General features: G+C 27.8%; 2 protein-coding genes across 2 annotated transcripts; one reads left to right on the forward strand and one right to left on the reverse strand.

Moving 5' to 3' along the window:
- Positions 1-2248: 2248 nt before the first annotated feature.
- LOC113384546 (inhibitor of Bruton tyrosine kinase-like) lies at positions 2249-2967 on the reverse strand. The gene is made up of 3 exons (XM_026622283.1): positions 2745-2967; positions 2435-2673; positions 2249-2366 (listed from the first exon to the last, which is right to left on the reverse strand). Exons 1-3 carry the CDS (start codon positions 2922-2924, stop codon positions 2249-2251), a joined length of 537 nt encoding a protein of 178 aa, XP_026478068.1. The 5' UTR covers positions 2925-2967.
- Positions 2968-4117: 1150 nt separating this feature from the next.
- On the forward strand, positions 4118-7384 carry LOC113384555 (gamma-tubulin complex component 4 homolog). Its single transcript, XM_026622294.1, has 12 exons — positions 4118-4184; positions 4256-4385; positions 4564-4718; positions 4820-4965; positions 5027-5192; positions 5257-5532; positions 5625-5832; positions 5932-6211; positions 6280-6487; positions 6673-6723; positions 6976-7100; positions 7213-7384. Exons 1-12 carry the CDS (start codon positions 4143-4145, stop codon positions 7382-7384), a joined length of 1959 nt encoding a protein of 652 aa, XP_026478079.1. The 5' UTR covers positions 4118-4142.
- The last annotated feature ends 6323 nt before the right edge of the window (positions 7385-13707 follow it).

Below are 13707 nucleotides of genomic sequence, written 5' to 3' on the forward strand. Positions count from 1 at the left end.
AAATAAAAAATTATTTATATTTTATGGTTATACAAATAATTAAAAATTTATATACCATATTCTGCATTTAAATCGTCATATACATCTAGATTAATTCCGGGGAAACCGTTCCACTGTTGCAAGCTCCAAAGTTAATATGGCATGTCCAATTTTAATAAATCACAAAGTTCCAGTGTACAAAAAAGTCAAAATTGTTTGAACATAAGTGGTGCTATATCATTAATTTCAATAATACTAGAATTCTTAGAGTTTTCGCACATTTTCTTAATTTTATCACTATCAAAAACTATATATTTGTGAGCAGGAAAAATAGTATCTCCCACCTAGAAATTATTTTGAATAATTTAAAACAATTTTATTTTTAATTAATTGTGAATCATATAATATCAGTACTTTGAATGCAACATCATGCAAAGAATCCTCTTGTGATGCATTTTCTAGTAAATCAAGCATTTGTGATTGCAAAACAGAATTAGATATATGTGAAACATAAGATGTTTCAATCACAGGATTTGCCTATTAAAACATTATAGCAATTAATGATAAAAATTGTAAATTTGCCATTAGTAATTATTTTCATTTAGTAGTACTTATGAATTAATTCAGGAATAATTTCTCATTATAATTTCGATTATTTATGAGTTGTTTTCTTGAAATGATTTAAATCTTTAAATTTAAATCAATATTTTAGATACTACTAATAAATTATACTCACCTGTACGATTGCACAATTTCTTCCTTTAATATCACAAACCACCGACACAGCTCTATATATATTAGGAATTCTTTGAACTTTAATAATGGCACATTCATGTTTGTTCAAAACTTAGTGAAAGAAGACTGTCGTGCATCTGTATTATTACCAGAAGAACTATCTTTTTTGGACTTGGAAGGTTTAAATTCACCTTTAAAAGCTTCCCCTAGGTCTGTTATTAAGTAAACATGATGCAAACTCACACATAAAGATCTTATAGACAAGGGCCTCTTGAGAGAATAAATGCATCTTGAATAATATATTACATTAATATTATGATCAAAAAAGTTTATTTTTTTAGGATAAATTACTACCTTACTAATTGTGGAGTAGATTCAGTCCACACAAATAATAAACCATCTGATGTCAAAACCAATATTCGCAGATGATCTCCACCTTTTTCTTTTAAAGTATGAGATAAAGCATGACTTGGGCTTAAATGTCCCCAATAACTGATATGATGCAATATCATTCTTCTAAAGGCAAATACACAAAAATTAAAATGAGAAAAATACATATATACACTATCAACAAATGTATATAAATATGTATATTTATATATGCTGCTATAGAAAAAATTATGCTAACTCTTACTTTGAGCCTATTTTTCGGCATTGAAACTCATGTAGAACATAAATATGTCCTGTTGAAGTGACAATAACTGTAGCCCCCCGTCACTAGTAGCAACTGATTTATTTCAGCAGCTCCTAGCCCCATTACCTTAGGATATAAATTTTCAATTAAAGATTAAAATAGGTGATCAAAATGTTTCTGTGAAAAGCTTAATTTATTATCATTTATTAATGATGCAGTGATAATGTAACCATATATTAATAGTAATACCTTTCTTGGCACATTGATATATTCTCCATCGTTTTATCATGTCCAAGTTGTCCTGCATTTAAGCCCCAAGTGAAAACAGCTTTTGGTCCCCAAGCCACTGAATGAAATCTAGCGGCACATACATTTTGAACAGAAGATAATTTTCCCTTTATATGTTTTGGTGAAAGTATCATTTTGGAGAATCCACAAGACCAAGCTGAGAATATATTTAAACCACAAGACCATACCTAAAAATAATACCCTTTATAATATGTGATACATTAATGTAATATATAATAATTTAATATTCAATTACCATTCCTGATTCCATTGCAAATAAACTATGATCACGGCCAGCGCTAATGCTTACGCATGGTTCTTGTGCAATACCTGACGCTATAAAGTTTATCAATCGAGGATATAAGACAGTATTTTCTGAACCATTTCCAAGTCTTCCACCTTGACCATGCCCACATGTGTACTCGCCCAGTATTAGTCAAAAATATTGTGTGAAATTTATTAAGAGATATCTTTAATACAAAAACTAAGGTTATTACTTTAAACTTATTATTTCTTATTATTATCTGATTCCAATGAAATTAACAGTTATAAGATATGGGATAATGCCTTAACTTACTTGTTTTATGGAAATATTTTCTTTTCGAAAGATGTCTAATAATCTGGATAACTACGCGATTGTTGATTTCCAATTCCAAGTGTGTAATTTTCATTTGAGCCCCAAGTATAAACTTCACCTGAGTTTATAACTTTTAAATTTTGTGGAGGATATCTACGATATCTTAATATGAATCGAATTATTTGTTTAAACATATTTAAAACTTTAATAAGACATCCTACCTATCTCTGATAGCATAATCAATAGCAGTTAAATGACCATTGTCATATATATTAAGTTCAGCACCTAGTTTCAATAAATTCACTGCTATATGAATTTGTCCATAGAATACAGCACGGTGTAAAGCTGTGCAGCCAGATTCTTTGTCGGCAAAGTTCAAATTTGCACCATGCACATGTACTAAATATTTCATTAGCTTCAACCGACCACAAGATGCAACCAAATGTAAGGCAGTTCTCCCCTGATAAGTAAAATTAAGAGTTTCACAAACACAAGTTATTGTTATTCATAAGAAAGTTTCAAAATTGTTACTTCTGTGTCGTTCACTTCTCCGCAATTGGTACACATCCAGTTCAGGTAAGCACCCAACTGTTCATCTGTTACTGCACGTTTTGTGAGTGCACTTGTTATTTGGCATCCATGATCAGTTGATCTACACAATAAAGTGCAATCATGCTCCAAATTATTAATTATACCCTTTGTAACTGCCATTTTCAACTGCAGTATCAATATCAGTGACAAAATATAAGGTCTTAGTGTGAGTTTTAATTGTTAGGTTAACAGGAAACCTATTTGGCACATTCTCATATTAATTCTGTTATTGATAAAATATCAAGCCTCAATAGATGATATAAGTATTAACTTTTACCTTTTTGATAAATTATTTGAAGTCTACGAAATATTTAAATTAAACCTACACTACATAAAGATGAAGGGTGCCCATTTAGGGCACCTCTTATTTATAATCCAGCCATAATTGCAAAGTATTTCACCTGTAACAAACAAAAAATTAATACAAAACAAACTTTATTAATGATTTTTAAATTATATCATACCTGGTTATTGAATACCGTTGAAAAAATATAATGAACTGTATGTATTTAAAGACATTGTATCAGTTTATTTAATTAAATACTTTGGAAATGTAATGTTAACAGCTGTTAGATAAAATTGTTTAAATAAATAACTTTTATTAATAAGACAATTCAACACAATACAGAGAATTTACAAAAACTAGTTAATTCTTTAATAATTATTATTTATCGTAGTATTTTTTTATAACTGTTTACAAAAACAACCACTTTTTCACCAAAAAATTGCATAACATATATTTGGCTGAGGAATTTATATCAACGCCAGGTTAATTTTTAGATACAAACGTCACTTTTTGTATAGCTCATCAACCAACTAAAGCAGGGGTATATAACAATTTACTTGAAATGTTTTGTTTAACAAAATTGTTATCTATCGAATATAAATACGAATATTTATATAATAATAAATAATTTGTATTCAGAAATATTCATGAAAAATCATAGGCTTTTAAAGGCTAAAGCAAATGAGTTTTTAGTAAATAGAAACACTTTGTTAAATTTTTCATAGTTACGGTTGGTTGCACTTTTGTATTGCGCATCTTCAGATCTGTCAATCTGTGTATCACGAATACATTTGTCAAATTGACATTTCGCAGTTATTTTTGTTTAGAGAAAACATCGTTAGTTTTACAACAAACAAATCTAAGTTTTAGTGTTACAAAATCGATAAATCTAATTTTACCTTTTTATTTAAACAGTATACCTATTCAGTTTTAATCATATTTTTTAAATATGTACTTCAAGTAGATATCAAATACTTTTTTATATTCTATTTAACGTTCATTTAGTTTAAATATATTAGTCCAAAATGTTGCACGAGGTTTTAGTGCAATTAATGACCTATAATAAAAATAGTTTAGATGTTATTTCAATGCTGGCAAGTGCTCAATTGATATAATTGAATTTTTACATTATGATTGGCTACTAAGCAAATTTTTTATTTTACAGAATAATCATGAAAATGAATTTCTACATCCGTGTGAGCTTCATATATACAAAGAAATAATGAAAATAGCAGCTGAACACTCACTACTTTATGAGTTTTGTCGGAAATATCAATATAGAGCAGAAAATGAAAGTTAATATCATGTTTTAATTACTTACTACTTGCTTGATATTGATGAGTATGATAAAGATAAGAATTGGTTAATGTTGCACTCTTTTTAATAATCATTTAGTTTTGATTTTGTTTGCAACAAATACATTCATTATTCATAATAAATGAATCTTTGATATTCACTATTTTAATAAAACAGATAATTCAGAGTTTGAACTACCTAAAGGACTATTTTTACAAGCTATATGCAGAGGAGTGGATTTGGCATTAGCTCCTTATCGCCAAGAAGTTGTAGAATTGGAAAAACATGCTTTAATGAACCCAAAAATGACCCTTCTGATGGTTTTATCTAAGGTTATTAGTTGAACATTTGTTCTCCATTAATGAACTCTTTTATTCACTAATGTTTGTGAACACCTAATACAATTAACTTTATTCATCAAATATTTACATAGATGAGTCCATATAAAGAGCTGCTTCATATTTTGAAATATATTGTATCAAGTATTTATGAAAAACGACTTCATGGATGCCAAATTTTGCATTTAGTTTATTGTGAACTTTTAACAGGATCTGAAATTGAAGGAAGAGCAGTTAGAATGTGAGTAATACATGTTGCATATTTAATTTTTGTATTGAGATATAATATGAATATCTTTTAGAGTTTTTCAAGAAGTGCAGAAAATTTTATACAAGCTTCTAGCATATTGGTTATTTAATGGTGAATTAAATGATACATACAAAGAATTTTTTATAGAAAAAGTAAATTTAATGGAGGTTTCCCTCATTCGACCGAATGTAGATGATAGTTCAGAGACAACACTTTTTGTGAGTAGATATTTATTTTGACCATTTTTTAATGTTATGTTTTTATTATTATAATTGTTTGCAGGAAAATACAAATTCATTAGAAACTCAAAACTCAGAATATCAAATAAATACAAGAATGCTTCCAAAGTATATGCCTGAAAGTTTAGCAGCTAATATATTATTTATAGGGCGTACTATATCAATGTTTAAATCAGATCCTAGACAAGATAAAACAAATGTTTGGGGAGACGTTGAAAAGAATTATTATAAAAAATTAGCTTCGATACAAGAAAGGAATGATTTTAATATTTCTACTTTGGAAAGCACTATTATTGAAATAAAAACTTTTGTATCACAGGTGAAGTACTTAATATACAATTGTACTACATATATAAGGATTTTATAAAAAAAAACATGTAGAATTTATCCATTGTGTATTTATTTTTGCAGCATTTATTTCAACTTGTGGTGGAAGATGCAGATTTATTAAAACATCTCACTTATATAAAGAATTATTATTTTCTTGGAAGGGGAGAATTATTTCTTGAATTCATAAAGTTAGGCACAAAAATTTTAAATGAATTTCCTTGGAAAAATCCTACTGGTACTAGAGATATCAATGTCACATTTATTTTAGCCGCCAGAAATATGTTTATAGGTAAGTAGAGATATTCTCGTAAGTATTTCATATATATTTAAGCATATTTGCTATGTAATTTAGTTATATGATAATTATTTATTCAACATTGATCATTAGGTGATGAAGTTGATTTATTTCGATTTATTTTACCGTTTGAAAAGCAAGAAGATTCAACATTAGAACACAATTATTTGCCAATTCTTCCAAATGATGTGATTGATGGATGGTCCACATTATCACTAGAATATAAAGTGAAATGGCCTTTACATTTATTATTCACACCAGCTGTTATGGATAGATATAATATTATTTTTAGATTTTTATTGAAAGTGAAAAAAACGCAGTATGAGTTGCATCATGTCTGGATTGGACAAAGAAGTGAATCACACTTATATAGGTCTGACTAGATGATTTTTTATTGTTTTATTTAAAATCAATAACAAATTAAAAATATTGTTATTTCAGTAATCCAAAAGTTTGGCAACTAAGGCATCAATTAATATTTTTGATTGAACATCTTCAATATTATTTGCATGTAGATGTTGTTGAAAGTCAAATGAGTATTTTACTAAATACTATTAAAAATACAAGAGATTTTGATGCTATTCAAAGGGCTCATTCAATATTCCAGAGTAATGTTATGAGCCAGTGCTTTCTTCTCATAGGATCATCGGTGCGTTCAATAAATAGGGATAAGATTTAACCATATATTACTTATAATATCAGAAAATTCAATACAGATGAATATTGCAAAAAAAGTTTTTAATTAAAATGTATTTTAAAATTACAATTGTTGTTTCACCAATTTGAAACTTGAATGAAAAATAAAAAAACTTATATTATTATTATTTCACACAGATCATAGGACCATCTACAACAGATGAAACTGACACCGAAGTAGACAATCCAGTAAGTTTTAAATCTAATTCTTGTGTTATATTGATGTATAAGTGTTTGATTTTTAATAGTCATATTTTCTTAATATTTATTTGATTTGAAAATGCATGTATTTATAAAAAAATGAGTTCTGGCTCTGCTTATGATATATAAATCTAATAATTATCTATATATTACATAACACTATTGAATTTATATAAATATTAGTATATAGGATAATAATTCTGAATGAAGATGAAATTATAATAGAATTTGATTTTATAGGTCCATCAAATAATGAATAAAGTTTTTGAATCTTGCAATCGCTTCTGCATGGAGGCTCCAAAGTGGAGTGCAAAGGGAATAATGGATGAATCAGATTTGAAGGATCTCGAAAATATTAATACTTGGTATATATAAATTTTTTTGTGCACATATCTATTAAAATCCTCTTTGACCTTGATATAAAATTAAACTAGAAAAAATTTAATCAATCTAACTTGAGTACTTTCTATCTTTCAGCTTTGCAATTCTAATGGCTGCTCTTCTGAAACTTCTGTCAGCACTGAAATCACAACCTTGTGGAACTCATCTATCTCAATTATTATTAAGACTAGACTTTAATCGATGGTTTAGTGTATTGAAACACACTTCTGACCCCACCCCCAATGATTATGATTCTTTTGAAATTTAATTATTATTTAACACTGAATAAATATTTATTTTTTGTACAAAGTATAATGTGTATTATTGATATTGGTAGAATATATATGATCATTTTTTTATATCAGATATTTCATGACTCATGTAATAATTATTTTGGTATATCGTATCGCGTTTGTTAGGCTGGTGAAACAATCCGCCACGCTATTTCTTTACAAGACAAAAATAAACAAGCGGTGTATGGCATCGCGCTTTAAGGCAAATTGCTGGAGCTCTGTATTCTCGAAATGGCTGGACCTGCCTTTGCCAAAAACTAATCACCTTTTTTTCCAATCGTTACAAATTGAACGTTTTTTAGATCATTCAAAAAACTCGATTTGTATTTTTTGCACTATTTGCTCCGTGTCTCCGTAACGGCTGGACCTGCTTTTGCCAAAAACTAATCAGCACATCTCCCTATCAATAGGAATCGAATGTTTTTTGAACCATTCAAACCGGTTGATTCGTGCGCCCGAAAACGTGACCGAAAAATTGTATCCGTACATACATATACACACACACATTCATTTTTTCTGAGGTATGCCAAAAGGTTCAGAAACGTTCAAAACGTGTAGAAATGTAAAAATTTTCAATTCAGATTTTTGAACGATTACAATAACTTACCCTATGGGAAGTTAATACAAGAAATATATCAATTAAAAGTCGTGCTGATTAATTTTTGGTAAAGATCTTGGTAATTACTAAATTATTAATTGTTTTGACGATTTTTATGGAACTTTATATTGTGATAGAGTTTATGGCATTAATAAACATCCAGAACATCCTACAATGTTATATAGACCAACGAAAAGTGGTTTGATTATAAAATTTCATTAAAATTTGAAATAAGCTGCGCCAAAATTTTAAAATTTACGAAATCTCAATTTTTACTGATTGAGACGATTGTGTACATATTGGAAGTCTATATAAATAAACCCCTTTCTTTTGCCTATAGACGACATCCAGTGGGTCGACTGTTGCTTCAAGATTCATCACCCTGAGTTAAATTAATGAGAAATCTAACTTGTAATTGTCTTTAACACTTTTTTAGAATTGTCATTTTTTAATTTATTCTTATCGTTATTGATTGAAAAACCTTAAAATATTTTGTGTAACAAATACTTGGGCAACTTGCTGGCTAGTACTAAAAGAGTACACATTTAATAGCGCATAACTCAACAACGCCTGGATCAAATTGGCCAAATTATTTTTTTAAAACGTTCGTTGAAGTCCAAGGATGGTTCTTACGGCGAGAAAAAATCGAATAATTGCCGGGAAAACCCTGAAAACAGCCCTGTTCTTTTTCTCATACAAACGTTTTGGAACTAAAACGTAGAATCAATTTGAGCTTTATTGCTATTATATAAAGTTCATATTAAATTACAAGCACTCACTGTTTCATCCTTCTAAATGATTATTCGGATTTTGATAAATCTTTTGATGTTTGTTAAGAAAATTTTCTAGGATGTATGTGATTATAAAATACTGGGATGTATGTGCAATATTGTAGAAAGAAATGGAAAAATTGCGAAAAATAACATGTCATTGTTTGCATTGAAAACACATGAAAACTATCATCTAGCAAAAATTTCAATTTACTTATGAACGTTGACAATATTAAAATATGTATAATAAATTAATGATTATGAATAAGAAAAATAAAATGTCTACATTATTATTGCCAAAAAGCAGCTGAAATGTACCAGAAATTAAAATAATATAAGATACAGTATATGTATGGCAGATTGAATGATACACATATGAACAGGTTATGATAAATTAATTCACTTAAAATATGAAATTAGTATTAATCAGGGCCGGTCCTACCTTTAATGCGGTGCATGTGAAAAATACGAGCGCACGCCTTAGGGGGCGTCAACACAAGATTCGGATATTAAATTTTCAATATAGCTTTTTTTTCACTATATAATTTCTTTGCATCTTTTACTAATCTTTTCACAATATTTTTAAACTTTGTGAAAATTTCACTTTATCGATATCGATTAGGAGAAGTTTAAGATGCTCACGATATCGATTAGGAGAAGTTTAAGATGCAATTTTGGATATCTTAAATAATAAAAAATTAAATTAATTTAATCCAACATAAAGTACCAGTGTTATGCTATGGTTATGGTTATGTTATACAGTTTAAAAGACTTCAATTTCCAATATTGGGAATTGAGACTCATCATTTTATATAAAGCAGTTCTACATTTAACATCGCTCATTACTTAGTCATTAATAAAAATGATCGTAAACATAGTATTACAATACTAAAACAGTAAAGTATTATTTTGTCGATTTTTGTATCTGAGGTATTCGAAACTCTTCTAACCGATGATAGACCGCATGTGTTACATAACTATCAAGTACATAGAATGTACTTGTTAGCCAAATGGTTAAGAAGAGAATGTCTCGGCTCCGACTCTGTGTATCATCATTAAAAGCCATCCATCTCTACTTTTACTCTGCAGATAGTCTGTCGCGCGGTGGTAAAGTTCTTCTCGAAATCAATTCTTCAGTCTTTCATCTGACCTCTCTCAGTGCTGTGTGCTACTATTAAAAATCCGGTACCATTCGATACATTTTTGATATCATCTTCATCCCGAATTGTGTGTTATCACCGATGGTGAATTTTACTGGAAGAAGTTACCATCATGTATTATAAACGTTGAGTAAATAATAGTGGACTTGGATTTTTATATTTTGTGTAAATCATAAACGTTTCTCCCATAAACTCGTGTGCGCTGAGGACCGTTGAGTTTTAAAAAGTGAAGATGAAAGTCTTGGTAAGTAGTCGCTGTTGATTTTTCATATTTATTTGAATTGCGCGCTGAGGTATTGTTAGTTATTTGTAGATGAGTCGGTCGATAATGAAGTTTTTTTTAAAAAAAATCATTTATTCTGCGCTCTTTTAAAGAAAACAATGAGCAGAAATGGTTAACAATATATAAGAAGTAAGGTACATTAACATTTCGATGATATATTAAAAGATACGCCTAGTGGCCAATCTACTAGGATTATAATATAAAATGAAAGCAAAAAATATAATACAACAAAGAAAACAATATAAAGTTCACAAAGTTGAATTTTTTCATAATATTGTTGATGCCAAGATATGTGTGCCAGATAAAAAGGAAAAATATTCTTATAAAGAATTTAAGGGTTCTTTTTCAAAATAAATTACTTCGTAATATAGTATTCATTTAATAATTATTTAAATTGACAATAATTAAAATTAATAGCAAGTTAAAAATTAATTAGGCTTGCTCTAAGATAAATTACCACTAGTAATGATATAAAATTGTATGTCAAAACGTTTGGGAAAAATAAAGATCTTATTAATTTTTTCCTTTTTTTATGGACTGTCCTGATAAATTTGGCTTATATACATATACATTAGAATGGTCTTTAATATGGTCATTTTCGAATTTCCTTGCTCCCAAGGGCTCAAATGGCTCCAAATTGATAAAAAACAATTCTCTGAAAGTTTTAGCTTTTAATATTAACGTTTAAATAGAGTGCAATTCAATCAAACTTCGTATGAAAATAGCTTGGAAAAAGATTTCAAAATTTAAAAAAAAATGTTTTAGGTATAACTTAGCGACAATTGAGTGAGTTTTATTCATTCATTTGTTCGCTAAATTGCATCTAAAAAACATTTTTAAAATTTTTGAAAAATTTTTCATGCTATTTCCATACAAAACTTTGATTGAATTGCGCTCTATCTAAACGTTAATATTATATATATACATAAAAGAAAATGGGTAAAAATTGTACTGTATACCAAATATTTAATACAAACCATAATATATTAATAATATTTATATTTGTTTACTTTAATTGCCGTGCTAATGAATTTATTTTTTATCTTAAAATTTTAAGAATTTACTTAAAATACTATGTTGACCAGTTATTTTATTACTATAATACTTTACACATTTAAATCACTTAACAAATGAAATTTTATTTTAGATAATCAATGTCCTTTATTTTTATAACCAACTAGCCGGCCCGACAGACTTCGCCCTGTCAAAAAAAATTGTAATGTGGCGGTGTTTTGTGCCTACCTTTTTCTATTCTTTGCAAAAAATTATCCTGAACAGAACCGTCATCCTGGTAATAATTCGGTGTGAATTAAAAATAATTAAATAAAACACTATAAGCATTTAAAAGTAAGTAATTTTAATAATGTAAATCATAATTCAATTATCAGTTCAATTTTCATTGTAGTGCTTTGTGATAAACGATGTTTTTTGTTTGATTACCTGGCGCATAGACAAACAAATCTGATGGTTTTCCAATACGGGAACAAACAACATACAATTTTCCATGTGAGAAACATGGGTTTTCTAAATTAATACCACAAACACTTAATGATACCATAAACGCACTGGAAACGCATTGGGATGCATGGTGCGAGAACATCTTCTGCTTTATACTATCCTTTGAATATATTTGGTCGATATTTAAACAATATTATAAAACTGTATAAAGCCGATTGGCGTATAAATAAATAAATAAATAAATAAATATTTTGCAACATTGTAATTGCCGATCCAACCTTTAATTGAAGATTGTGAGGTGACAATCCTAGCAAATCCAGCGAGTTTAAAAACTCCGGTGGATCGTCTTGGTTAGTTGCCGAATCAACTGATTCGCCTGTAATTTGTTCTTGAATTTTGAAATTTAATTCATTTGCATCAATGTTTTTGGCTGCCAATATAGCTCATTAATTAATAGAAAGTTATTTCTATGTTTATATAAATATATTCAAAATTAGATTATCAAAAACTACACAAAATGTCATGACATAGATCATTGTTTTTTTTACAAATTGCGTTGCCTACTCGATTAAAGAAGAAAAGGGCTGTTTTTAGGGTTTTTCCGGCAATTATTCGTTTTTTTCTCGCCGTAACAACCATCCTTGGACTTCAACGAACATTTTAAAAAAAGAATTGGCCAAATTAGTCCAGGCGTTGTTGAGTTATGCGCTTACCAACACATTTTGCGATCCATTTTTATATATAAGATTAAAATATTATCTCTGTTTTTTTTACATTGTATACGGCAAACCTTCAATATTGATTTTGAATTTAAATTTGATTTTTATAATATGCCACAAAATTCAATTTATTAAAAAAAATTATTTATAATAAAAAAAATATATATAGATCTGAAGATTATTACATTTGTTTTAAGCATATGAATTTTTAATAAATTTCATATTCATGAAAAATCAAAAAAAAATCATGTAAAATGTACAAGTGTACAAACACGTGTTTGCATGCTTAATTTAAACATTAATAATTATATAACACGCCTGTCTTTCACAAATTTTATTTTAAATACTTATTGGCAATAATTTATTCAATTTTAATCAATAAAACGTGTATTTGAATATCATCTTCAAATAAAAAATAAAATTTCTCCAAATATGTTGGATAATGATACGCGGGAAAGTTCTTAATGATATTGACTGACATCTGCCTAGGTGATAAAATCATTTAAATGCAACACATAAAACGAGAAACATTTCACTAAATGATTTATATGTCTAAACAATATTATAATAATTGAGTTAAAATAGCAAATTATATTATACAAATAGATATATCTAATATAACATAATAATTAGTTATGAGCTGAAATAAATAATCAAATATTAGATGTAAAACTCTATAAAATAATTTAAATAAAATATAATATAATATAAAATAAAGTGCTAAACAAGAAAATAAGATGAAAAATTTACTCAATAAAAAAATAGCCCCGACTTAATATAGAAGAAATCTTGTTACATTACTGACTTTGTAATATACATATATATATATATATATATATATATATATATATATATTTTGATTACCTCCTAAAACTTTGTTAAAATAAAAATTCATATCAATTAATTAAAATTGATATTTGTGGTCTAAAAGCATATTTGCAGTAACAGGTGTTTTTAAGGCGTATTTTTTTTTGAACTGTGATGTTTTATCAAGTTCGAATTTTTAAGGTGCATTTTTGATTTAATTAATTACTTAGTTACGAATAGATCTAATATCGTTCAACAATTAAATTTTAAACTAATAAAAAGTAGAACGAACAAGTTGATTACTCATCAAGATACATACCTTAAGACATAAAGGCACAAATGAGTTAAAAAATAATATAACATTCGACAAATATAATTTAAATTTACAAAGACAAGAAATGGCTCGTTTGGAAAGAAATTGCCTTTGAAAAAAATATCAAATTTATGAGGTCCTTTATCATCTAAAAAATCTAATTACTATAGGCATTATAGCTTAATTTCTG

This window comes from Ctenocephalides felis, unplaced genomic scaffold, assembly GCF_003426905.1.
Source record: "Ctenocephalides felis isolate EL2017-DRISC unplaced genomic scaffold, ASM342690v1 CF-g0.4_SCAFFOLD_00845, whole genome shotgun sequence".
Taxonomy (NCBI): domain Eukaryota; kingdom Metazoa; phylum Arthropoda; class Insecta; order Siphonaptera; family Pulicidae; genus Ctenocephalides; species Ctenocephalides felis.